This window comes from Manis javanica, chromosome 3 (assembly GCF_040802235.1).
Source record: "Manis javanica isolate MJ-LG chromosome 3, MJ_LKY, whole genome shotgun sequence".
In the NCBI taxonomy this organism is placed as follows: domain Eukaryota; kingdom Metazoa; phylum Chordata; class Mammalia; order Pholidota; family Manidae; genus Manis; species Manis javanica.
In genome coordinates this window covers 28,501,259-28,524,700 of record NC_133158.1, presented here as the reverse complement: position 1 = coordinate 28,524,700, position 23,442 = coordinate 28,501,259, and the positions used below count along the sequence as shown (strand labels likewise).

The 23,442-nt window shown below is 43.4% G+C and overlaps 1 protein-coding gene across 4 annotated transcripts in view; it reads right to left on the bottom strand.

The window, feature by feature from the left end:
- The window catches only part of GRM7 (glutamate metabotropic receptor 7), a 933,157-nt gene that overhangs the window by 148,002 nt on the left and 761,713 nt on the right, over positions 1-23,442 (bottom strand). For all 4 annotated transcript variants that reach the window (XM_037019391.2, XM_037019392.2, XM_073230966.1 and 1 more), the window contains exon 8: positions 19,410-20,345. In XM_037019391.2, coding sequence (XP_036875286.1) covers positions 19,410-20,345 — 936 coding nt within the window. The remainder of the gene's footprint in view (positions 1-19,409; positions 20,346-23,442) is intronic.

The window sequence follows — 23,442 nt, the reverse complement described above, 5'->3', positions numbered from 1 at the left end:
CTTCCTCTCGCCAGGCCAGTCATGCCTCTGCCTCAGTGCCCATCCTGGTATTTGCTTGTCCCTTGGTCTGGGGCACTGCCCCCTCCCTCCCCCAACCACAGATACATTCACAGCTTCTCCCTCTGCTTTGTTCTCTGCTCAGATGTCACCCCTCAAAGGCCTTCCCTGACCCCCCTCTTTCTCTCCATCTCATATTACAGCATTTAAGCAACTGAGATATTACATACTCATTTGCTCATTAACTTAATATCTGTCTCCTACACCAGATGCTTGGCAAGTATTTGACCAAAAAAAAAGAATAAAAGGAGGAAGAGGGAGAGGAAAAATACACAAGTATCCAGCACCTCATTGTGAGTGAGTTTAACAGACTGTGTCTGCCCTCTGGACGCTTCCCATCACGAATGCAGCTTAAGGGTCACCTCCTGCCCACAGCCTTTCCTGATCACCAAATCTAAAGTAGAACCGCTCTTTCCAGTCTTTCTCTACCCCTGTTTACCTGTGTTAGTTTCTTAAGGGTACACAGAATTATCTGGTAGTATCTGCTGATTGCTTTTCTCTCACTAGAATGTAAGCTTCATGAAAACTCTGACCTTGTCGTGTTTACTATCCTCAAGGTTGAGACAGTACCAGGCATGAAGTTGATATTCCTTTGCCTTTTGGGAAATGCACCCTGCTGTCAGTCCAGCCACTTCTGTGTTTACACAGTTAATGCTGATAAACGAACTCACTAGAAAGCCAAGAAAAGGGTGATCACTAAAGCCAACCCCGAGGATCTCGGTGACTGGGAAGATCCTGTCCCGGCCATCTCTGTTCCCTGGCCTGCACCAGGGCAGGCTGCGGGCTCCACACCGCACCACTCCAGGGAAGTGGTCTTGTTGCAGGCGGTGTGGACAGCAGCCCCTGGTATTGTGCAGGGGTATGTAGCCCACATGGCCTGCACCGTCGTCCTGATTCATGGCACGTAGCTCATCAGGTGCTCTGCAAAGTATGAATGAACTGGGGAGAAGGCAGGCCTGGGAGGCCCATTTGCTCTAGGAATTGTCTCAGGGGGCCTCTGCACAGGTGGGCAGGGAGTGCATACCCACCTCTTCTCAGAAGAAAGGAGAAAAGAATCTGTTGCCCTGGGATACTGCCCAAAGGATTTGCCTTCTTTGGGGAAGTTGCAGAAACTCACCCACCTAATTGATCTGATAAAATGGGTTCCCCAGTGGTAGGAATGCGTGATGCTTATGTTGTGAGTAAATGACTTTTTATTTCTATTCTTCACTTTGTGGCTTTTGTCAAGCATGTAGTTTTAACAGCTGTATCAAAGGTGCATGCGCTCATGAAACTTCCGTCTGCGCCCCTGCAGTGTTCTCCTTCCGGGCAGTCCCAGAGGCTTTCTGAAACATGCATTGGACTCCAAAGCCTGTTACTGCCCGTTCTGCTCCGAATGGATTCTGAAGCCCTGCATGAACGGCCCCTGGCCCCCTCCCTGATTCCACTTCTTACTGCCCCCTCTGCACCTTGGCTCCTGCTTCTCGAGCCAGACATCCTCTCCCCCAGGACCGTGCTGTGCTGCCCCCTCTGTTGTCTCATTTCCTGCAGGTTTCTGCTTGAAGACAACTGCTCCAAGAAGTCCTCTCGAGCACCTCTATCTAAAATGGGGGCCCCTGCAAAGCCTGTTTCAGACCCCCTTTCTCCCTATCATTATCTATTTGTTTATTTGTACATTGTCTCATTTTTCTACCAGAATACTCTCCACAAGGGCAGAGATTGGGCCTGTTCTCACTGTTTTCTCCCTGGTACCTGGGGCATACCAGCCTTTCAATAAATATTTGGGGATGAAAGAATGAATGTTTGAAATTAGGAACTGTCAACAACAGCAAACTGCATAAACACAGAAAATCATGGGAAAATAAGGTTACGAATCTGTGACCAACCTTTCACTATCTGCTACTTGATTAACTTGTACTTTAAAAAAAGCAAAAGAGAAATCTGGTGGGATGTTTGACAGAAGCGATGATCTCATCAAAATCGTATTTTAAATGCAGGATTGTTATTATTGAATCAAAGCTGCAAAGATGCAACTAATTGTATTTAAAAGGCCCCCTTCATCTTACTAGATAGTGTTTTTACATTTGTTGCATAGTGCGCTGTGGGAGCCCCATGCCTGCTCCCAGGAATGAAGTTCCTGGCCTGCTCAGGGTGATGTGAATTTAGCTTTTCCTGGGCTGAGTGCCAGGAGAGGGTTTGTGCAAGAATTCCATTTCCTTGTATTTTCCAACATAACCTTGCTTCTCTCCAGCAGCAGAGAAAAGGCATGTACATAGGTATGTCAGGGCATTAGGGAAGACAGAGAATTTCTTATTCTTTTAAAATGTATATATTAGCCCTGAAGAAATTTTAGAAAGCATTCTCAAACTAGAAGGTGATGGTGCTAATATTACAGAAATAGAAATGCCTAACCCTTATTGAACACCTGATATGTACCAGACACTGTTTTGAACACTTGACTTGAAATAAATGTACGTCAAACAAAAATCCTTCCAAAATCTGAGATCATTTTTGCCACCATGCAAAACCCTCCAAAGGCTTCCTGCCTCACACACTCTGATCCGCATGACCTAGTGTCATGTTCCCTGGGCTCCTGTGTTCAACCAGGCCCCTCCTTACTTGTACTGCCCTTTTTATTTCTCAAACATTGCTGACATGCTTCTGCTTCAGGGCCTTTGCATGTGCTGTCCCCCCACCTGGAATGCTCTTCTCCTGGACCTCACGCTTTGCTTCTTTCCGTCTCTGCTCAGTGGTTATCTTCCCAGTGAGGCCCTCTCTGAGCACCAACTCAAAATTGCAAATATGATTCCCCATCCAGCACTTCCTCTACCCTTTACTTTCCCCATAGTCTGACATTCTCTATATTTTTTCATCTATTTATTTAAAGTCTATCTTCCCTCCACTGGAATGTAGACTGGGAAATTTCTCTCTTTTCCTTTTGTTTCCTCAGCATACACAACGGTACTTGATACACACATAGACACAAACATATGTAATGAATTAACTTATTCAAGCCTCATAATAATCTTTAAAGATAAATATTATTGCCTTTCCCATTTTACAACTAAGGAAACCAAAGCACAGAAAGATCAACTGATTTCTCCAGGGTAAGAGAAATGACCATTTCTATTGTCAATTCCATGCTTGTAAGCATGGTGACTATGTGAGACAGGCCTTGATCAGAAGTTCTCTTTCTTTGTTCCCATTCAGGGACATTGGTAAAGTCACTTAACCTCTGTAAGCCTGTTTTCTCACCTGCAAATGTGTGGACACTGTTATCTATTTGGGGTTTGGTGTGGAGTTTCAATGAGATGAATAGACATGATGTTCAGCCTAGAGACCGATACATATGCTCAAAGATTGGTATTCCAGACTATAATCTGTGGCATCATTTATAACAAACCCAAATAATATATTGTATGAAGTTCTAGAAAGTACTTAACCACTTCTCTTTGTGTAGGCATTTAGATTGTGATGAATATTCTGGTACCTTTATTTCTGAGAATGTTTCTAATTTCCTCCTTATCCTCAATCTTAGAAAAGGAACTACTAGGTCAAAAGTTATTCATATCCTAAAAGCTCCTAATGCATAATGTAAAATCACCTTCCTTGATATTTGATCAGTTTAGCAATGTGAAAGAAGTGCTAATTATTGCTATAATTGCAATCATATTATAATATAAAGTATCATATTAACATGTTGTATGCCTTAAATGTATACAATGTTGTATTAAATATGTATTAAAAGAAGAAAAAAATTTGATCACCCATTTGTAGTTCATAGGAATATCCATTTTCCCACACCCTCACCATGTATATTATTGGATGTTTTCTTCATCTTTACTACTATGAAGACTTAAATGGTTTGTGAGGTTGGATTTTTTAATATATCCATTGGTAATCAATTGCCATAAATGACTTCCACAATCAGTTCATTCAGTTTAGAAAGACTGTATCTGTCTAACAGCACCTGATCATTCTTGGAGATTTGCCTTGTCTATGCAGTCTTCACAGACTTACTCCTCCAGCAAATCAACCTCTCCTTTCTTGTTACAGACCTACTTTATTATGGTTTTTATCTTAGCACTTCTCAAATATATTGCCTTACATGGCTTCCTCTACTTCTAAACTGTTTATTGAGGCCAGGGGTTGTGTCTCACTCCAAAATAGATCAGTCATTCATTCATTCAACCAACAGAGATATATTGAACACCTACTATGTGCCAGTCACAGGTTCCCAGAAAAGAACCAGATGGACCAAGAGCTTGCATTTGAGATGCTTCTATTTATGAGGAGATGCAGGCAAAAAGCATATGCAAACAAAACAACTGACACCAGTTACTGATAAAAAAAAAAGAATAGAATGTGACTAAGAAATAACTTTGACTGGGTTGGAAGAGAGTTAAAAAGACTCCTCTGGTGTGAGTCTGGAAGCTGAGATCTGCAAGATGCAAAAGAAGCAGCTTGAGAAGTTCTGGGTGACACATCCCAGACAGTGTGTCCCGTGCAAAGGTCCTGGGATGGAAATGGTCTCAGTGTGTTCAGGGACAGAAATAATATCAGCAAGACATGAGATACACTGGAAATGAGGGTCAGAGAGAGAGAAAGGAGCCCATCCTCTAAGGCAGGGACAGCAAACTTTTTTGGTGAAAGTCCAGATAATAAAAATTTTCTGCTTTGCAGACTGTATGATCTCTGCCACCGCTACTCAACTTTGTCCTTGTAGCACGAAAGCAGCCATAGGCAGTACAAAAATGAATGGGTTTAGTTCCAATAAAACTTTGTTTGTAAAAGCAAGCAGCTGGTTGGATTTTGCCCACTGGCCATAATTTATGACCTTTGATCTAAGTCTCACAGGCTCTAAGGAAAAGTTTAAATAATCTGATGGTGGCAGCTTGGCAATGAAGATGATGATGGTAATAATAATAATAATAATAATAACAACAACAACACAATCAATAAGAAGCCAAGGGAGGATTTTTTTTTTAAAGGACATGGTCTAATCCCCAGCTGTTGGGGGGTCTCAGGGCCTGGTATGTTACAGGCACTTAAAAATTGACTATTGAATAACAGGGGCCAGTCTAAAAGAAAAGAAATTTTGAAACTCTCTTCTCTAGAATATCTAGCTCAGCAGTGATTAGGCACTGGCAGAAAAAAGATAATGTCATTATGGGGAACAAAAACCTCTCATATTTGCTGTTTCAGCACATCTACTGACCCAGTTTTTTTAGCCCTGCGTGATAGGAGGCATTGGATCAAAAACGATGGTTGATGATAAGCCAAACAATTAGCTGGAACGTAATGCTGAATGGGAGTGCCCAGACATGTTAGACAATGAGGACCTGTGACGGACACCAGTGCTTCCATGCTGGGTATAGGGATGCCCGTGTCACCATTAAGGAACCATTTCCTTTTCCTAAGAGCTGTAGGGGGAAACTAGATTTCTGTGACCAAATGAAATGCCAGCCCCTTCCATTTCCCAAAGCTCTTTATTAGGAACTAATGTTTAATAAACTTACCCACCCATCATCCACATGGTTCTTAACCCTAGAACCAGATGAGGAAGTCTCCTTCCCTGACATGGGCATTCCTAGAATATTCACTTCAATTCTTGTGTCAGCAATTTGGCTCTGTTTTTTATTGTTTGTGTTATATTTTTAACAGTGGTGAAGTTTTGAGCCCATTTCCCTCTATGATATAACTGGATAATGGACCAATTTAGAAACTTATACAAAAGTGCCAATGTCTTATAAAACACTTATCCCTACCCCTGTCTACCCAGCAAGGATTCTGGGAAAAAGATTAAAAATTAAATTATTTCACTACACAAACTGAAAACATCTATGTGGTTCCTTGCCTTTCGGTTAATTTTTTAAGAAAACAAAAATGCACAAGATGCTTCTACACCTCAAGATCTGGGATGTTAAACAAAGAAAAATGATCTGACTGCTGGGTTAAGCACCCCATTCATCCAGTATTTGGTCCAGCACCAGGCAGTAGCCCTCATGTCATCCACATTGCAACTTGGCCACCGTGCCCCAACCCGGTCACTTTGACAAGGTCCTGGGAAGGTTACCAGAGAGACACAGTGGAGATGGTAGGATTGGAAGGCAGACTGAGCCAGCCCAACTGTCCGGACTTGGATGCTACAACCCAGCCATCCCAAACTGATCTGGGGCTTTGGGTCCATTAGCCAGAATCTCCCAGGTGTGAACAGCTGACTTCTTCTATACAAATCAAGCCTCATTGGAAACAATATTAGCTTCTTGCAAGTGATAAATCAGAAAAGGAGATCACATCAAAGCTCAAAGTAGAGATTACAGAGAATAGCTGAAAGAAAATGGGGCTTTTTGTTTTAGCTACTCAGCTGCCCATTAACAGATACGTCCTGATAATCAAGGTGCCTGAGGTTCCTCCTCAGGTGCATAGAGACATTCCAGAACCTTGAGGAACTGCTGGTTTAATGGCGCTGACTCATCCTTTGCAGTCTTTGCCCCAGTGTCCTCTCAACCTTGCCGTACAATTTCTCTGTGGACTCTCTGTGGCCCTTCTCCTCCACACACTCAACGTACATAAGAGCTGAATGGGAAGATGAGACCTTTGTTGGTCAGGAGTTGAGAAATTCCACAGGGCTCTTGCCGAAGTTGTAAACAGGCTGCTATTTATTTGAGGCCACTCATGTTCCGGTGCACTGCCTTCCCAGGGGCTGTAGGGCCAAGCCCAGCCAGACCCAGAGAGCCAGATGCCATGCTGAGCTGGGGAAGTGGGCCTCCTCCCCGCCAACCATCCTGTGGAGCAGGGACACGAGTGGAATCATAACTCCCAGGTCCCGCCTGAGGTTCTTCAAAATGATAGGCTTGTGGCCCCTTTACAGAGAAGGGAAGAGAAGGGGGTACAGCTGGCTCCCAACTCTGATCCAATTTTTCCCTCCAAGACACTGTTCCCTCTCTACCCCGTTCCTCAGGGTGACTGCCCTGAATCTGAAAGTCTGAGCATAGGGAAGATCCATTTAAGTCACTGCTGGTAACCGCTGTCCTTGTTGCAGGGTGGAATTTCACAAATAAGCTATAAAGGGTTCTGCACCCAATTCCGATGTGTAGATTATTTTCCTCACACCGGCAAACAAAGACATGGGCTGAGTGTCCTACAACTCAGCTCAACTCTGACCCCATCTACCTTGAGAAGGCATCAGACCCCACAGGTTAAGGGCTTAGCCCAGGACTGTACACTGCCCCCCACACCAACCCAACTGCAGGTCCAGGTTGTCACCTGTGCTCCAGACCAGCCAGCTCTACACGAGAGGTTCCAACACCCTCATTAGGTCTTATTAGATTGCGAGAGTGGCTCAGTGAACTCAAGAAACATTTTACTTACTCTACTATCAGATTTTTGTAAAAGGATATAATTCAGAAACAGCCACGTGGAAGAGATACACAGAACACAGGCACAGGGAAGGGTGCGGCACTTCTGTGTCCTCAGAGCATGCCAGTCTCCCCAAATCTCCACGTGTTCACCAAACCAGAAGCTCTACAAATCCCATCGTTTTGGTTTTTATGGAGGTGTCATTACACAGGCCAAGTTGATGAAATCATTGGTCGTCAGAGCTCCGTTCAACCAGCAGCCCCTCCCCAGCGGTCAGGGGTGAGGGCAGGCCTGGAAGGTCCACTCCAATCACCTGGTCAGCTCCCCTGACACCCAGCCCCATCCTTAGGTGAGGTCCTCGAGTCACCTCCTTAACATAACAAAAGGCACCTTTATTGCTCTAACCACTTAGGAAATTCTAAGGGTTTTAGAGCTCTAAGCCAGAAATAGGAGGAAGACCAGGCATATATTTCTTTTTATAAATCACAGTATCATAAACAGCATGAAAACCTTTACTCAGAAGCAATGAATAATCTTTCTAAAGCATAAATCCTACCATGTCACACCCTTGCCCTGAATCCCATTCACATACAACAACCCCCCTTGTCCCCAAAACCAAGCCAAGCATACAAAGTCCTCCAAGATTTCATGTCTTCCCACCTCTCCAGAATTTGCTTTTGACAATGTGCGTAATCCGTGCCTTTGCCTCTACTTACAGTTTCCCCTTATGCGTGGTTATTTTACCTTCTGCTGACCCTCCTACTTTAACCTAGACATAAGTTTTTGCTATGACAAGCCTAGGGTGGAAATATACAATTCTCCTTTACTGAGCATTTACCATGTTCCAGTGTCTCAAGTACTAGCTCTAGTCTAGCTCGTTTACACAATTCGAGTTCCATTACAGATACAATTTCTAGTTCAGTACTGTGCAAACAGGCCAATAGGTATAAGAGCACTTAATGATTAAGTTTCAAGAGAAAGGAGGAGGAGGGAGAAAAAGGGGTTCTGTGCAAGGCAGTTTTTAACATTTACTGATGTAGAATATATAACACACTGCTTGTGTTCACAGTGTGAAGCTTGATCAGCTCTGACATACATATACACCTGTGACAGCATTGCTCGGACCAAGAAAGTGAACACACACGTTGATAGAGCCTGGACAGGAGGTACTGCCTTTTTGAATAAGCGCACCTGCCATCTGAGAGAGACCTCGGTTTCATCTTACTTAGGTTACACGCATTTTCCAGAGGACAAATCGGCAAGCCACATGCCCCCCTTTTCCCTGACGCATCCCCTCAACAGCCCGCCAAAAACCCTGGCCATAAAAAGCCTCTTAGTCTGTAAGAGACGCCTTCTTTGTTCTGCTCACCAGAACAGAGGGGTCCCTCTCGGGTTTAGCAATAAACCTGCTTGGCCTGCAGAGTTCACATCCCTTCTTTTCCTTTTACCTGGTGCCAAAACCCGGGGGTAGGAGGCGAGAGCGGGAGCTCTTCTGCGGCCTAGGAAGCAGTGGGCAGTGGCAGCCTGTCCTGGGCCAACCCCTGGGTCCCGGGAGCCGCCTTTGTCTCACCCTGCCTCCCCTCCTTCACCCAGAACCCCCTCACGAACTCCAGTCAGGACCATCCTGCCAGACCCCAGCCTGCGCATCCACCACGGGCCACTGACCCATCCCCACCCCCAGGAGGGTACGATTCTGGCCCCGCTGACGCTCTCTTGGCGCCGGAGAAAGTCGATCTGCCACCCCCTTTCCTTTTCCCTTTCTCTCTGTTCTCCATCTGCGAACACTGTGACAATGGGTACCCCCTGCCCTCTGACTGGGGGGACGCCTCCTTCCAGCGTGCAGGGCAGTGTCGCCCAGCTCCGGGAGCCCACGGACTCCGGTCGGGAAGCCCATCGCAGGGAGACGTCTCGGGGGCCTGTTTCCCGACCTCAGCCACCTTTTCTCACCCTCCCACAATGGGCAATTCTCCCTCAAAAACATCGGGAGACACCCCCTATGCTGTCTCTTATGGGATCTTTCCCTCCACTTCGTGTGCCAGTACAAACTCTGTGACAGGTCACCCTGGCCAGCCGAGGGCGCTTTCAATCTCCAAATTCTCCGAGACCTTGATAACTGCCTCCGGAGGCCTGGCAAACGGTCAGAGGTTCCCTGCGCCCAGGCCTCCTTCACCCTCCGCGAGCAGGCCGGCCTCTCCTCCCTTCAAATACTCGCTGAACAACTCGCCTCTACATCTCCTCCTGCTGAACAAAAACCCTCTAAGTGCTCCTCGCCGAACAAAAATCCCCCACCCCCGCCCTGACAGCATGGCACCTGTGCCCCCTCCTCCCACCTCTGGCAGCCCCCGCCTTATGGTCCTCCTCCCCACCACCCACAGCCTCCACAGGGTCCACATCCCTCCCCCCCAGCCGGCCCCTGAAGGCCCTTCTCGCCCCTCCTCTCTGGTGTCTGCTGGCCCGTCTGCCTCCTTAGCCCGAACCCCTCTCCTAACCTGCCCTTTCCCCCCTCAGACACGCTCTCACCCTCCCGCTTCCCACCCAGCGCCTCCCCAGACCACTTCTCACCCTATCCCACCCCTCAGGGAGGCAGCAGGCATCGAAAGGCCTGTTCATGTTCACGTCTCCATTTCAGTTAATGACCTGGAACGCACTGAATGGAAGATGGGGTCCTTCTCAGAAAATCCCAATAGATTCAAGAGAGTGCCTCTGCGTTGCTCAAACGTACGACCTCACTGGAGGGGATATTGACCTCATCCTCTCATCCGCCCTCACGGGTGACAAGAGGGAACACATCTGGCGTGCGGCTGAAAATCATGCTGACAAGCTGCATCCCCCCCAGCACCCTGCTAACCATGCTCCCGCAGCTCAAGCGGTCCCCAGGGCTGAGCCCCCAAACCCCGAGTGGACATATATCAACTCGGTGACCCTGGTAGGCAAGTTGTGAGCACCTGATCACTTGCCTCCTGGCAGGGATGGAAAGAAATAAAAATAAGCAGGTCAACTACGAGTGCCTCAGAGAAATTACCCACAGCGGCAGATGGAAACCCAGCCGTCTTTATGAACCACCTTTCAGAGGCCATGGTCAAATACACAAACACTGGCCCTAACTCCCCCGAGGGTCTTATTCTCCTACACCTCCACTTCACTTCCCAGTCTGACCCAGATATTCGTAAAAAGCTCCAAAAATTAGAAAATGGGCCCCAAACAGCCCAAAAAGAGCTTGTAGACCTTGCCTTTAAAGTTTTCAACAACCAGGGTGAGAAACAAAAACTTGAAAGAAAAACAAGCTAAGGACAAATATCAGATTCTGGCCTCCCTAATCTGAAGTCCTGCTTACAAGCCTGCAAAAGGCTCTACCCCACACTCACCCAACAACCGTTTTTGCTGTGGCAATCCAGGCCACTGGGCAAAAGCTTGCTGTAATCCCAGGCCTACAAAGCCGTGTCTGATCTACAGTGGACCCCCACTCCTATAAATCTAGTGGACAGTAGGGGGGGGTCACTGGAAAATGGATTGCCCTCTTGGGAAATCAGCACCCCCTTGAGTTCTCTACCCTCCAGGTGACTGGATACATCTAGAGAGGACCTGGTGGTCACCACAGCCTTGTCGTCAGCGACTGATTGATGTGGCCTGGATCCCAAGGCCCCCTCCACGATGACACCAGTGGATCCATGGATTTACAGAATTGAATGGCGGCCCTCTCCCAGGCAACTACTCAAGAGCACCTCCAAATGGCCTTCCTGCTTCAAAATATCAGAAAAGCCCCTTCATCACCCCCTCTTAGCAGGAAGTAGCCAAGAAAGGAATGGCGACCTATCTTCCTATACCCCTTTAGAGCCAGGAATGATAGAGCCCAAACAGGAGTACTGTTTTTTTGAAAAAGCTCACCCTCCATCTCAGAGACCTAGGTTTCATCTTTCTTAGGCTACAAGTATTTTCTGGAGGACATGTCAGCAAGCCACAAGCCCACCTTTTCCCTGACCCCTCCCCTCAAAAGCCTGCCAAAAAACCTGGCCATAAAAACCCTCTTAGCCTGTAAGAGATGCCATTTTTGTTCTGCTCACCAGACAGAGAGGTCCCTCTCAGGTTTAACAATAGACCTGCTTGAACTGTTGAGGTTGTACCCCTTCTTTTCCTTGTACACATCTCCCCCCCATTCCATTGGGCCCCTTTGAAATTCTTCAGCACCCCACCCCATCCTTAGCCCACAATTGGTCTGCTTTCTGGCATTACAGATTCATTTGAATTTTTAAAAGAATTTGATATAAATAAGATCATAAATATATACTCTGATTTTGTCTGTGTTCTTTAACTCAGCATAATTTAGGATCCATTCATGCTGTTCAATGTATCAATAATCCACTGCTTTTTCACCAGAGTAGCACTCCATCCTATGGTGAGGCCACAGTTTGTTTAGCCATTCACCTATTGATAAGCATTTGGGTTGTTCCCAGTTTGGGAATATCAAAAACAAATCTATGAAAAAATACACATGCAACTTTTGGTTGGGACATATTCTTCCATCTCTCTCTGCCTGCAGGTAAAGACACAGGAAGGATGGTGAGAGTAGCCTGGCAGGTGCATGCCTACCATGTTCAGCACCTGCCAAGCTCTTTCCCAAAGGAACTGTCTTCCCATTTACATTCCCACCAGCCGTGAGGAGCGTTCTGGGTGTTCACAGCCCTCACCAGCAGCACCTGCTATCATCAGCATTTTAAGTGTTGTACTAAACAATTTAAAGACTTCACTTTCTCTTAAACAAACCGAGAAGTGGAAATAATTGTTCCCACAGAGCAGATGTAAGAACCTAGAACCAAAAGATTAAACGGCACATCTAAAATCTACAATGACTAGGTTCAGAGCACCATCGGGTGCCGAGGTGGGGAGGAAGGGTCTTCTAGGACCAGAGGACAGCTGGGACCTGAAAGAAATCCTCACAGGCCCCATATTGCAATCGATAACATGGGGCTCTCAGGACCCCAACCCTGAATAGGCAGTCTACTGACTGCCCATCAAGAGACTACATTCTGTCAGGGTTTCCTGTAGCTTTGAGAACAGTTGTTTCTGAAAATCACAGGTTGTCCTTGGTGCTTTGATGAATGCCAAAGAACAGAGATTGGTCTGATTATCTTGGTACTAGTTTATGAGTGACGGGGTCCTTGTGGCTTGGTCTCAAAGTGAAAGACACCTTAATGGGGCCCCAGGGCTGCAGGGAGCACTCCGTGGGGGGCAGATTCACGACTCTTGTTGAGCCTCTGCTTTTAACCGGATTTCCTCTTTCCTGAGTACCTTTCTACTCACACATCAAATGCTTGGGCCTTTGTCTTACTGCTGTAAACTATTCCCTTATTAGTTCAGCTTTACACAGGCTCTTATGTTTTTCATGCTGAACTAGCTGTTCTGGCTCAAGGAAGGGACTAAGATGGTGAAGACTTCAATTACCCCAGGTGACTACACGGGAAATAAGGTGATGCATTGTGAGGAGAGAAAAGAGGGCTGCCCTGTCCCACAGCACCGGGTAACACCAGATGTGTGAACAGCTGGCTTCAGAGGGCTGTTGGGAGAGAAGCTCAGTTATCACCAAAGCCATAGCAGGGGGCAGAAAGGAGATGGTCTCACATGCTTCTGCCATAAATGTGAACAGGCCAGACCACACAGCGGGAGTAAGACCTCACCCACCAGTGTGCACGCCCATCGCAGTCCAGGTGCCCAAACGGCCTCAGCACCTACTATGCACTGGGACCTTTCTCTGCCTTGTATTTCCATGCAAGGTGAAGTTTCTTACTAAGCATTGCAGAGGGAAAACAAGGATTTTTGTTTTAAAATATGTTCCTGTATGCATGTAAGTTCATGTGTGCATTTGTATATCTAGAAGTAGGGTCACCACACTGTTGACAATGACTGTCTCTAGCGATAGGAATAACAGGAGTCCTTTCTCTTTCCTCACTTAGTTGCCATTTGAAAAAAGAGTAAACAGTGGGCAAGGTTACCTTCAAAAAAAAAATAAAAAAAAAGAAAAATGTCTGCAAGTAGATCTCTATTTCAGTAATAAAGCAGCGTGGCAGAAAAGGAAAGATAAGGCGTAGTCTACTCACATATTCTTTTAGTGTTCCAGGTGCTCAGCACAGTGTTCCGACTTGCTCTCTTTTTTCTAGACCCTCAGGCTTTCTTCAAACCAGAGTCATCCTCTGTTAATCTACCCCAATAGCTACTTAAGTAGTTTTCTTACTTCTCGTTGTTTCGCCTCTGCTCATCCTCAAGAACGCACACTGGAATTCACATCCCCAAATATCTTCTGCTCACGTTCCTCCCACATTTACAAGCTTTGCATGGATTGCCACAGCTTCAGGAAGAGCCTGAACAGTGCTTCCCACCAAGCAGAGGGAGGGAGGATGGCCTCAGAGGGCAGGCCATGCATGATTCAACAATGCATAATGGACTATTTCACCCTAAGAAAGGAGAGCAGGTAGGTCAGCTTACAAGCCTTAGTATTTTAAATGCACTTGGCCCACCACTTTGAAAAGATGTGATTTTTTTCTTGCCCAGTGTTTCATTGAAACACCGGGGCTCTTGCTGTTTTCAAAATTAGCCCCTAGAATGAGGTTCTATCAAAGTTAATAATTACACACATATTTGTAAGAGTCAAAGTCACAGAAGTACAATCTGTCTTCTCACTCTCCATGCTATGGGCTGAAGTAATTTTTTATATGTGATGTAATTTTTCTTTTTAAAAATTTTTTTATGCATGTAGTAAAACAAAATTTTCATAGTGCTGAAGGGAGAAAAGTGAAAAGTCCCCTCCAGCCCACCCTACTTCCACAGACATAACTCAAACTTAGAGTGACTTCGTACATCCTTAAAGAAAAAAAAAATTGTTTTGCTATTACAGGTTTGGATTAAAAAAGTTTTTTAAATTGAAGTAGAGTTGATATACAATATTATACTGATTTCAAGTACATAACATAGTGATTCAGCAGTGATCTATATTATTAAATGCTCACCCCAACTAGTGTAGTTACTGTCTGTCAACAAAAAAGATGTTACAGAACTACTGGCTTTATTCTCTGCTGTGCTTTCATCCCTATGACTAATTTATATTACGACTGAGATTTTGTGCCTCTTTATCCCCTTCACCTACTTCACCCACCCTTCCCGCATGGTAACCACAGTTACTTCTCAGCGTGTGATGTAATTTCTTACTGGAATTGCTGCATCACTTCCTCTGCCCATTAACTTCAGTCCACTTGCTGCAGTTTCTGTGAAGCTTATGTGCAGTTCCTGTCTCTGTGTGCCCATCCTCTGTTGTTTGTGTGATGATGGAAGCATGTCCCACACTCTTTGATGTTTGTTTGAAGGCCTGGGTTGACCCCTAGCTTGTGAGTTCCTGCCTAACAAGAATGGTGTCTTCTTGAACTCTGAATCACAGAGTAGTGGGGGCAGAGTAGGGGGTTTAGAATTGGTGGTTCAATTGCTGAAAGACTGTGAGAAAATTTTAATCAGATCAAATAGCACAGAGGCATAAATTCATATTATTACTCCCAAAGAAAATGAGGACTGCTTCTTCCTATTTGTCAATTAAAAAAAAGAGATACATAATCAGAAACCAAGCAAAAACTAATTCAAGCATATCCTCATTGCCTTATTCTTTGCCTTTAAGCAGAATCATCTTAATGAAAGCTGTTCTGTGGCTTTTGCATAATGACAACAAACAGCCGGATGGGAGGAGATATCAGTAGTCTTTAGTTGGAACCCAGCAATGAATCAAAAATGGGACATGGATTTCAAATTCCTTACAATTCTGGCATATTGGTAGTGGCTGCCCAAAGACTGCTGATGAGGATTTTAAGATCATATGTAGGTTCAGGGGAAGCTTGTCTTGATTGATTAGTGATGTCTGCCTTGGGCATGGTTAGGGGATGTTCACCTACCTGTCCAATATTAGTTCTAGGCTGGTTTTGCTTTGTACTCAGATTCCGGGAAGCTATATTTTGCTACACAAGCAAGATCAAAAGGTCTTGGCCTATAGCCTGAGCCCCTCCACAAATACCCCTGGAAAGCACCCTTATCTGTCTATCCTCTTGCTGTCTTCAGTTCCAGGGCCAGTGCCCTGTCCTGGCTTTTAAGTTCTCTGGCCCAAACCTTGGAGTTGACACTTCATTCCTGATGTCTTTGACCATGGACAGTGTCTTTCTGATTTCTTGGTTCCTTGATCTATGGACCTCTCATTTGCTTGGGATGAGAGTGAATTTGTTCCCAAAGTCTCTGAGATTAGAAATCAGCAAACATTTATAATATGTCTTTACGGATTAGGAAGAAAATGTTTAGGCAGTCTTAAGAAGCATACCTAATTTTCACTGAAATTTTCCAGTACACTTGTTAAAAAATCTAGAGTTCTATGACCATTCTAGCCCTGTTGAACCAGCTGGGGAGGGCAGACATAAAGTATTTTTTTAAAACAAATTCCTTTGGGGATTAGTGTGGACAAAGTTTTGAGAACCACTGAGTTATGAACCCTGTACTGGTTCAACAGTGGCCCTAATTCTGTCCTTCCGTAGCATAATGTTTCAGTGAAAACCAAATAATCCTATTATTTAAGTGTCACAATCCATCCAGGTTCTGTTCTTATATGTCCAGAAGACTGGCAAGTGGGTGACATAAAGACATACTCCTTTCAAGCCACTACTATTTTCCTAGCATTTTTCTCTGACCAGGACATGCCTCAGGCTTTTTCTTTCCATCACTGTCCTACCCAAGCAAACACATATGCACAGAGGGAAAGACCTCTGAGGCCCTCTGATCCCATTCCTCTCATACCAAGGTCTAACTCTGCCTTTGCATAGCCAAGGGGTACAGAGCTGGTATCCCTGTCCATGTGTAAGAAATGCTGCATTTATTGGCTTGTGGAGAAAGTTCCCCAGACAACAAACTGGCTGAAAAGGTCTGGATAAGTGTAGCTTATCTGCAGGGTTTCTCAGATTGTGGCAGGGTACCTGTACACTCCCTATTTGACACATGTTTCTTTTCCAGGCTATGCACAGAATTCGCTGTACAGATACTTTCTCAAGCCACACCTTTGTTTTTCACAGAAAACAGTCTAGTCCTCTCACAGAGAGCACAGGCACATACCAATGGGGCATCGCCACACTTCACTAGACCAGCTGGCTTTTGCTGTGCTAGTGTTCTACCATTTGCAGCGTTCCCTGGAATCACTGCATTCACCTAAAGACGATCCCTAAAAGCAGGAATGGTTTTCTTACAGCTCAGATTTACCTCTTATATCGCTGACCATGTTGCAAGATCCTCCTTCTAGAAATCACAGGGTTTGCAAGGATAAAACAAGATAGCCATAATCTCCTGCACCCTCCCCTAACAAAAGCAAAATTAAACACCATGAGGGGTGATGCAGGGAAATAAATACTTCTCACACTTTATGCCATGCTATGAACTCAACTGATGACAAATTTCACAAAGATACCCTTAGCATAATGGAAATGAATTCAATTTCCTGAAACCACAGCACTACTGAACTCACTACCTAATTTTTTTTTCCATGTTACAATGGGATTCCTCCACTTGAAACACTTAAATTGTTCAATTTAAATAAAAAGGGAAGGGTCACACTCTGTAGGTCGCTAGCTTGGCTCTGATGCGTTTTGCTGTGATCTCTTGGTTCTATCAGCAAATTGCCACCTTCCCACAATTTAAATTCTCTGGTTTTACAGACATAAACTATTTTAAATCTGTCACTCATGCTACTCTAGCCAGACGTCTCTCATTAGGGTGTGTGTATTTTCATATAAATTTTGCTATTCCCATATGAAAATTTAGTAGCATAAATTGTGCCCATCAACCATGTAAAAACATTAGAGCACATTGAGAGTACATCAACAGGAACGGGTCCTTCTAACTGTGCATACAAAGCACACTGCCTGAACAGTTTCATTTTTCCTGTAGTCCACTGCTACCAGCATGTGTCTTCTAGCACAACTAGAATCAGTGAATTCAATTCCTGAAACCTTGTATCACTTTCAGGTTTGTAATGAATAAGTTGTACCTTTGAACTGTCTGGAAAAAATTTACAGAAATGGCTAGAAATGACAAATGAAATGGTAGAGATCTCTACTGTCGAATATGCATCACAAAAATGTTCATCTATAAAAAGCAACTGAAATTATTCTTGCTTTTTACACTCCTCAAGAATAAACTTACAAGAAAATGAGTTGCTGTTTTTAACCTGTTGCATGGGGGAATTGTGTTTCTTTTCCTAACGAAATAATTATTATCTCCACAGGCTTTGATGATGCACATCATTCTCCATAAAAAGTCCAACAGTTATCACCTCACCAGCATACATTCAGGAAATTTTTCTTCTTTTCTCTACTGTATTTTCTTACCATAACTCATATTTTACTATTCCCTAGGAAAGGACAGACAGAAGCAATAAAATGAAATTCATGATGATTTTGTAGACAGTAAACAGGAATTATGAGTTTGAAACTTACTGTTGGAGACATACTATGCTTGTTGAGCACATATTTTAGAAGAACTTCCTCTAAGACACTTTATGACCAAAACCATCATCTGGAACCATGCACTGCCATGGGTTTTAGAATTCTATGTGGTTTCATGAGATATTCACTGTTTTTTTTTTTAAACACAGCACAAACTTAACAGCTTCTGAATCAAACAATTTAGGCAAAAGACATCATTTCAGTTGGAAAACCAGCCAAATGTTATTTATCTTTTATATGATTATATAGAGAACAGAAGTAACAGTGAAACAGTCATATTCAACTAATTCCTAGAGGCACAGAGTTATAAACTTATAGGTATTCCTACTTCAATCCTTGTTTTCCCCATTTAGGACAGCCAGTCTTGGAATGGTTAAGTGATTTCTCCAAAGTTCCATGGACTTGGACTAAACCTGCTCTGTGCTAGCTTCTCATCCAGCTACACTGTACAGAACATCCTGGTGAGGACTCGGGCCTCAGATCTGCCTTCAGCTGAACCAGTGGGGATGAGGCCGCCTTCTTAAAGTCAAGGACTCCAGGTCTTACTAATATCAACATAATAGGATTGCCAAATTTGCATATACACAAAACAGCATCCAGTTAAGTACAGAAGTCAACTGTGTACGAATCACGTCTAGAATCAACACCTTAGTGTGGCCTAATTTGCACACGTGTCAAACCTACAGTTAGACATACATTAATTGCATTAAGAATCAACACATTAGAGCTGCCCAATTTACAGATTAACAAAGATCTGTAACTAGATGGGGGGGGGAGCATATACACTAGCCGTATCTAGGAACAACAGATGAGGACCCTCTGATTGTGGAGACTTGTAACTTTTTCAGCTTGATGGCACTTGCTCCGCTACATTCTGTCCCTCCCACTGCTGGGAAGGTAAGTGTCTGGTATCACTCTGAACCACCTGATGTGACTAATGTGCTTCCAGCTGTTGGGAACCTAGGGATGGAAGGATAACAGAAACTATATGGACCCACATGGAGATAAATATGCAACTGGTCAACTCTAATAGGTTGTATGGCTCGAATACTAGATCCGGTTTACAGTGCCAACCTAGACAGCCACTAAGAAGAGAGAGAACTAAAATGACCATTCTTACTGTAGAGAATAAGGGACTGTGGCCTTCATGTTCTATCCCAAGGAAATACATGTGGAAGAAGAGAGGGTGGGTCATCAATGAATAGGAAGGTTTAATTTCAATAGATAATTTTATATTGGATAATCTCTTACTACATTGAATAATTCTATAATAAATTAACTTGAAAAGCTTACCTTTAGTTTGTTCCCAGTGGGATGAATGTGGTACAGGTCGCTGCAGGATTTAGATTTCGTAGCAATGACACCTATTAATTCATGATGTATCTACCCTTGGGAATACCATTCTGCATATATAAAATCTCTTGCTCTGTACAAATTGGTGTCAATATTTACAAAAACAAACACATTTTTGAAATGTGTGGTGTGGTGTACATTTTCACTTACCTTTTCTGCTGACTGTGCAGTGCCAAAAAAAATTGGAATGAAGGCAAGCCATACTATACATGTCGTGTACATAGTGAATCCAATGGGCTTGGCTTCGTTAAAATTCTCTGGGACACCCCGAGTCTTGATGGCATACACGGTACATGTGACCATGAGAAGAATGCTATATCCCAAGGAGCAAATGATTTGGAGATCTGTAATGTCACATTTGAGAACTCCCCTGGCCTGCTCAGGGTTCATTGTCTTATGCTCATCATAGTCTATGATGATGTTGGGTGGGTCAACACCAAACCAAATGAAGACACCTAAAAGCTGCACTGAGATTAAACTGGAAGTGATTGCCAGCTGTGATGTTGGGCTTATGAGTCTGGGAGCTGTCACTGATTTCTTGCCCTGCTCAAATATGCGATAAATCCGATTGGTTTTTGTCAAGAGGGCTGCATAACTGATGCACATACCCAAGCCCAGGAAAACTCTCCGGAAAGAACACACCGCCACATCCGGTTTGGCTATCATCAGGAACGTGATGATATAGCAGAGAAAGATGCCAGTCAATAGAACGTAGCTCAGTTCCCGCCCAGATGCCCGGACAATGGGCGTGTCATTGTAGCGGATGAAAGTGGCCACGACAAAGATGGTGGCGATGATCCCCAGCATTGCTAGGAAGACAGGGATGACAGCCCAGGGGGAATGCCACTCCAGTTTGATGATAGGGATATCCTGGCAGCCGGTTCTGTTTTCATTGGGTCGCTGGTCATAGGGGCAATGCTGGCATGTCATCTCATCAAACTGGTACTGGTAGCCGTCACAGGGTTCACAGGTCCAACAGCAAGGAGTTCCCTTCTGTGTTTTTTTCCTTTGCCCAGGCTTGCATGGCAGTGTACACACTGAGGAGGGGATCTCCCGGACTCCTTTACCCCACTGCATGTCCTCTATCTGCAGCATGAAGACATAAGAAGGTGAAACAGGCAGTTTAGTTAATAAAAAAGAAAACGGTAACAATTAACAGGAATCAGCATTTAATGAGGCTAAGTGACTAACCCCCAGGTAGTATGAGCTACAGGATTTGACTCCACACCATTTCCTCTGTAGCATCCTTACTCTTCACCACCACACGGTGTGCCAAATATGCCTGTTTCTAAGAACTCCTCGGAGACTACTGAAAACACAGATTTTCTCTTCCCACCCTAGACCTCCTAAGTAAGGATATCCTGCAAAAGAGCCTCTGGATCTTTATTTTTTAACAAATGCCCAGAGGAGTCTTATACAAGTTGAGAAATACTGACATGCTTTCTACTACCTTATCCCAGGTAGGTGCAAATGTCTCAAATTAAGTAAAAAACAAACAAAAACCTTCATCAGTATGACAACCTACATTCATCTGCCTTATTAGGTGCTTTAAAAATAATTGTTATTTTGGATGATATTGCAGTGCTGACCACCTGTCCAAAAATTCTGTAGGCAACACTGCTATTTGCATCGAAAAATTTTGAAGGAATATCAATGTACTATATTATTTATCACAGAGAAATGATATGGTTCATTACTAAAGGTTTTAATTGTAGTAGGCTATATCTAAGAGATCAGGAATAACATGATCAGAAAATAATTTGGTCTGGGAACCTTTCATGATTAGCTATGTACCTATTTGGAGATGAAATTTAAACTAAAACACAACATCCTAGAGGAGGATGGATGTATATTTGCTAAGTTACAGCATTGGTTTTCTGGAGGGGGACTCATAATCAAGAGTATTCTGAGAAATAATGGCATGAGAAACAAATTTACTGATTGGGCTGAAATCTCATCTATCATCTTTTCCAGCCACAGCACCTGCTTTTCCTATTTCCTGATATCTGTTTCTCAGATTCTTTTCTATGTGCTTTCTATGAGATAGAAGCTACACTGAAGCTCCTGGGACTGCACACATGACCCAGGCTTGGCCAATTAGCATACTGCAGGGCTTCTCAAGCCTGAGCATGTACAGAATCATTAGGAGCTTGTTACAACCCAGTATGCTGGGCCCGACTCCAGGGTTTTCTAATTCATTAGCTGTGGGATGGGATCTGAAAATATATGTTTCTAACAAAATCCCAGGTGTTGTTGCTGGGGATTCTCTGGGAACCACATTTTGTCAACCAGTGATGCCTTCCAATCTTCCAGCCATAGACAGTGGGTCAGAGATGGGATTGTTATAGACCAGCATGGAATTTAACTTCGTGACTTTTACTGAGATGACATAGGATATAAATCTTTGGTTTTTGCAATCTCCAGGATGCAAAAATGCTGGTGCGCATGACTAGAAGAAGGAAGGAATTTGTAAGAGGAAGAAGTCAACACAAAGGAAAGCAGAGTGGGGAGTTGAAGATTACTGAAGAGCCTGTTTGAACTCCTGGATATAGCTATGCCTGAATAGGATCCCTAGACTGCACCATTATGTAAACCAGTAAATTCTACTATGCTAAATCACTTTGAATTGCATTTATGTTACTTGGAACCAGAATCCTGAAAAATACATGTGCTAAATAAATAATATCATATCTACAAGTTGTAAAAGCAAATGCATTTACCGAGTTCCAATGAACAGATTTGTCTGGTATTCCCCAAACCTAGTAAATGAACTTTTAATACAGAACCAATAAATAGGCTAAAAAGGTAATAAAAATCTGAGACTTTTAAAAAATACATGATTTTAAGACATTGGGGGGAAGAAAAGTAATTTATTGCTCTTTGGAATTTTGGTGCTATGTTAAAACAGGATGCGGTGTAGAGCAGGGTGTGATGCTTCCATGAAAACTTGAATGAGAACTATATTCAAAATCAGAATCAAATGTAGTTAACTCTGAAATAAAAAGACCCAAGAATCTTCAAATGACTCATGTGAACTCATCTGCCTGAGCACAAACCCCAGGTCAGCATTCATAAATCTAACTAAATATAGAACATAATCATTTCTTTCTCAACATCATTTTTGAGGCAGTAAGTCACTGGCAGCCATTCCAAAGCTATAAAATCAACGAAATAATTTGTAATAATAGAGAAAAAGACATGCATTAACTTTACAAATGTCACATTTCAAGAAGTTGGAATCTACAAAATTATTAGTAGTACAAATGCTTCTAAATGTCAAATTAAAAGTCCTCCTTATGATTAGTAAGAAAAAATAGCCAAAAAAAAAAACCAACTATAAATAAATTTCACTGGCTGAACTTGAGGTTGCCTGATTCCAACACTAGCAGATACTAACAGGCCATATGGCTAAACTTGATCCATGGGACTAGATGTAGGGCTCACACAGATATAAAAACAAGTCATCATTATATGTAATATTTTATAGCCAATTTCAGTGTTTGCCAGCTCACTATTTTTTTCCCCTTAGAATAAAATAAAATGCCCAGCAATGCTGAACAGCTTTTTTCTCAACTTATCCAAATATATACAAGAGCTTGTAACCACAAACTTTACATTGACTGATTACTTAATTTGGTTTCAATTTTCATTTAAAGTAGATAACTCAATTTAATTGAGCATATTAAACCAACGAAGTTGCCTCTTGCTCCAAATGAACAAGTCTAATTTACCTGCTTTGTCAACAAAATATCATTACTGAAAATACAATCTGTGTTCTTTGAAGGTACCAGGTAACCTTTAAAGGCTCCAGTGAGAATTTTTTTTAAAGCGACGCATATAATTAGTGCATAGCTATACCCATCCACACAAATTCAGTGCCTTGTTTCATAAGAAACCATCTGCTGCAAATGCCCATGGCACCTATTTAAGGGAGAATAATAATTTAGGGCCATGAAGAATCAAGTACAATGTCAATTTACTTTGCCAGAGGTATTTGGAATGCAAATTTCAAGTTTATCTTGAACCCTGTAATAAAGCTGTGTCTCCCTTAGCTGGGAAGCCAAACTTAAGGTGCAGAAAGATTAGGAAGAAAGCTGGGATGTTTACCATCCTCTTCCTTAGAAGATATAGTTCTAAATTTCCTGATAAGGATGCATTTTCCTCATGGAAGCCAAAGTTCATG